Below are 4612 nucleotides of genomic sequence, written 5' to 3'. Positions count from 1 at the left end.
TAGTGTTTAGCTCCTTATGTTTTCGTGGTGCTTTCGCTTTTTGTATTTACCCAAATGCATCTACTTATTTATGCTCAACAGCCATTATACCCAAAGAATAGCTGTAAAACTTCCGCATACGTAATAAGAGAATATAATTATCTTGTAATGTGTGATCACAAATATCGTTTGTTTAATGATTTGTCCAATTCAAAAGTAATAAATCAATGTCACTTATCGAAGAACAGCGAAACTAAAGTAAAACTTCCAAAACCTGAAGAATGTAATAATTGTAAAGAATTTAAAACCCTAATTTTTTAAAATCTAAACTAAATCCAAAACACCTTTTTAAAAATTAAAACGCTTGAAAAATTCACTTCTGAATAGTAGTTATCCTTCCCCGCTTATCACTCCCATCCTTCTCATTAGTTTCGGGTGTTTGAATATCCAAATCAGAGTCCCTCTTCCAACCAACGGTGGCGTCATGACCGGACCATCATTTGATATTTGTAGTTCATCAACAACTTTCACCGGCTAAATACAGAAAATCTGTAAAAGGTTGAATCATTTTGTTTTAATAAATTACATTTGAATATATAATGAAAGTACTATTGATAACATACCGCTGGTAAAGAATAATCATCAAACTCTGCAAGCATGTCCTCATCATCAATAATTATCTCGACTCTGTAAGATGCTTTGGTGCTCTTCAGGTTGTTAGGAGATATACCAGTTTTAAAAAGAACACGTTTTCCGACCAGAGCGGCTAGAGCTTGAGGCAAAACGGAGGGTGGTTGCTGTTAAAAACATAAGGCATAAAAACTTATTAAACTTATAAAAATTCTTGAAAATGTAAAAGTATGTAAAAGTGTAAATTACCCCAGCAACTTCATTAGCTAACATATCGGCGGAGTTACGTAAAAAGGCACTTGCAACTGGTTCAAAGAATATAAACCTCAATTGTTCTTCCGAGTCATCAATAACACGAAGGACAAGCTTATATCTACAGAAACATTAGTAGGATCATATAAAGCTATAATTTTTTTTTAATTTTGAATAACTTTTGAAGTAAAAAATACGTACCTAGCTATAGCAGAAACAAGCTTATCACACTTACTACAATCAAACAGAGGAGGACTCCCATCGTCAGATTCGTTTTCAACTGGATGTACTGTTTTATTGCAGGTTGGGCAAGCAATATAATACCATTGGGGATTATACTCGACACTTTCCACCTTCGCAGGAAGGACACACTTAATGGCCTAAATAGAATTATTTTAAAACTAACAATTAACGTTTTTCAATCCTTAATACTATAACAAATGAACAAATAGTACCTCAGTGGCATAGATATTTCTATGAATGGTTTTTCTTGGATTTTTTTGCAAAGAACTCATCATGCCAAGAGTCGGTATTGGTTATCGTTGAGGGCGAACTTTGATTACTATTGATTAACAAATTGTCTTGAGGCAACCTAAATATATATATAAATATCATCAAATTTTATAATTAACCAATAAAATAGTTTTACAGAAATTAGATGAACTGTATAAACACAAGGTGAACCAATAAAACTCACACAAGGATCTGAAATCCTGACACTGTTGGGATAGTGGATCTAGGAGAAATTTTGTTGCGTTAAAGGCGTTTGATATACTGTAAACACCTGTACAACATTTTTTAAATTTGTATTCCATTATAAAGATGAAAAACCCTAAAAATTGACGATGTAAAAAAACAATATAAGGCTAGTATACCTTGCCATTTCGAAACACATCCCAATATGACGACACAAATAACCACAGATGAACTGTTTTTGGCAACATATTCTGAAACTGGATCCCCGAAATATCCCCATAGAGAACAAGTTAAGTGTCGATCAATGTGGTGGGAAATTCTGTCAAACAAACTATCATAAGGTTTTCCCAAAATTAAAATATTATGAAACTTACACAGGATCACGTAACACCACATCCAACTTTTTAGTTTTTTTGCCTTTAGCCAAAACATCTGAAGAGGTAAGACTAACAATTTGACCTACGACGTCTGAATACAAATAAAAAAGTATCAATATTACAGATTCATATTTTTCTTTTTTAAAATTTAAAGGAAGATTAAATATCAAACAGTAACCTATGAGAACAGTTTTATCGTATTTTCCGTTTTGAATACTTGGGAAATCTTTCAAATATTTGAAGGGCAAGTAACAATGAATAACTCAATTAGCACTAAATAGCACTAAATAAGGTGGAATACACAAAAGGAATAACATATGGTCCTAAATAACTCAAGCACTAAATAAGATGGAATTCATAAAAGGAAACTGAATATAACATATGGTCCTAAATAACTCAAGCACTAAATAATATGGAATTCAATGAACTTTATAGTCTAAGGGAATGTTTTAAAAATCAGAGATTGGGTCGCCACTTCCTTTGCTTTGGATCCCAAAGCCACTTTGAAGGAAATTCAGGATCTGTCAATCTCCTTCCTTCGTGATAAAGCTGATTGCATTCCATCCAAGTTTGTAATTTGCTTTTATGCCTACGTAAAGCAAGAGACCTCCATGCCGATTCGCAGGCTGATATATGCCTTTGTTTAAGTAATAAGAGTTAGAAAATATGTTGTAACCCTAAATCATATATAATATAATGAAAGAGAGGATAATTAAACCGATAATCTATATTATAATATGGTAATCTATATCACAAAATCAAACACATATCTGGAGATCTCATTAGAAGAGTCTAACTACACAATCAAATTTTGATGCCAACAAACAAGCACACCCCTATAATTTTTTCAAAGAAACTAATTAGTTCCATATCGAATGTGTAAAAAAGGGAGAGGATAAAAAAGCAAGAACAAGAGCTAAACCTAATACGTTAGTACTCAGGAAAAAAGTAGGAGGTTGTTGTCAATGTATGTGGTATATATATAGGCTAATGATATAACAAAATTCAGATTCAGATAAAATCGTGAATTTTAGAATTTTTTTACTATTACAACTTATATTTAATTGTGATTTTAGATTTTAGATTTAAACAATTTTTTTCTATTTTTTACTTTAAAAAAATTAAACAAATTTAAGATGAAGTAAAGGGTAACTAGCCACCCTGAGATTGAATGAGAGAGTTTTAAATCAAAATTTTACTTCGTTTATAATATATATGACTAGATTCTATCATGTGTATCTGCACGGAAACTATTTATAATTTATCAAATTTTGTAATATAATTTGTATTTTTTTTTTGTTTATAGATAATTTTCTAAGAAGTGATATATTCATTTTTCTGTTTATATATAATTTGTTTCTATTAGTTTATTTTTTGTAGTATATATATGACCGTGATTAAAAAAAAATTATTCTAACCTGTCTATTCATATTAATTCGAAAGTACAATGATTATAAAAACGTCATTATAACATGTTTTACAGATTTATTTCAACTCAATACAGTGCTAAGATCAAGACCTTGCGGACTGACAATGGAGGTGAATACACCCGTAATGAGTTCAAAGCCTTCGCAGCTAAACATGGGATCGTTGATGTGGTGTGTGTTGAGGGTTGTCAAGTTTTACCCTAAATGAAATCAATAGCCACAAGTGCACAGTTGATCGATTGTACTATTTAGGGATCGAATCCACAGGGAAGGAGGATCTTTTCCTGCAAAAGCCTTTGAAAGAAATATAAAGTAAGGAAGTTTAGAACCAAACGGTTTTGTGGGGGTTTTGGTGGTGTGTTTAAAATGTAAAAACGAAATCTAAAAAGAAACTACGGGAATTAAATGGCCTAATAACTAAACTTAACGAAAATGAATAAAAATGAGAAAAATGGATATTCTAATTGCTTAAATGAAAATTAACTAAAAAGGAATGAGAATATTGAACTAAAGCTTGAAATAAAAACGGTGTGAATCTATAGGAAAGAGGGCGTTGGGCTTCAGGGAAGTTTTCTCAGGGGTACGAACGATTCAAAACATTGCTAGAGAGTAAATTTGATAAGATCTTAGCTTAAACTTTTCGAACTGGAGTCACGGACGTATGAATACGCCACTGTCATGATCATAGACAACTATCTCTCAACCCTGACCAGTAGGTTTCCACTCTGGCCCTGGAAGAGAAGAGATGCATTATGTTTAAGACTCGTCAGCATTCACAAATCGCCCATAGGTAGGTTTCAACTCTTATGGTTGTTTTGCTCTCCCAAACTAGATCTGACACCGGATGAACACTTTCGTGTCACCAAGCATCTGGATCAGATTGTAGTTCATGACGCTACTCTCATGCAGTAAAAACGAATTCAGAAGAAAAAGTTCTAAGATTCGGCTCAAAAGCTCATGGAATCCTCATCGAACATATAAATCCCCATCAAAAAATCTCTTAATCCCAACAATAAAACTACTCAGACATGATGAACGAAATCAAAGACATAGTATTAAGAAGTAGAATAGAAACCGAAATTGAGAAAGAAAGAACAAGGGTTCAAGAGACAAATCTCTCTCTCCCTAAAAGCTAAAGCAAAAACAATAAAAGTATGAAGTAATAATTCGGTTCTTTTTTCTGAGATCATCGATTAGGGTTCCTAAAACATGTATTTATAGTGCTTAGGAAGTCACTTAGGGTTTCTCCAA

At 32.4% G+C, this 4612-nt stretch overlaps 1 protein-coding gene across 1 annotated transcript; it reads right to left on the bottom strand.

The window, feature by feature from the left end:
* Window positions 1–297: 297 nt before the first annotated feature.
* Window positions 298–1942, bottom strand: LOC112082901. Its single transcript, XM_024150581.1, has 8 exons — window positions 1932–1942; window positions 1737–1814; window positions 1559–1645; window positions 1317–1453; window positions 1063–1241; window positions 859–982; window positions 603–776; window positions 298–528 (listed from the first exon to the last, which is right to left on the bottom strand). The coding sequence occupies exons 4-8, from the start codon at window positions 1377–1379 to the stop codon at window positions 514–516; spliced, it is 555 nt and encodes a 184-aa protein (XP_024006349.1). The 5' UTR covers window positions 1380–1453; window positions 1559–1645; window positions 1737–1814; window positions 1932–1942; the 3' UTR covers window positions 298–513.
* Window positions 1943–4612: the final 2670 nt, after the last annotated feature.

This window comes from Eutrema salsugineum, unplaced genomic scaffold, assembly GCF_000478725.1.
Source record: "Eutrema salsugineum unplaced genomic scaffold, Eutsalg1_0 scaffold_7, whole genome shotgun sequence".
NCBI lineage: Eukaryota > Viridiplantae > Streptophyta > Magnoliopsida > Brassicales > Brassicaceae > Eutrema > Eutrema salsugineum.
This window is presented reverse-complemented; position numbering and strand designations above follow the sequence as displayed.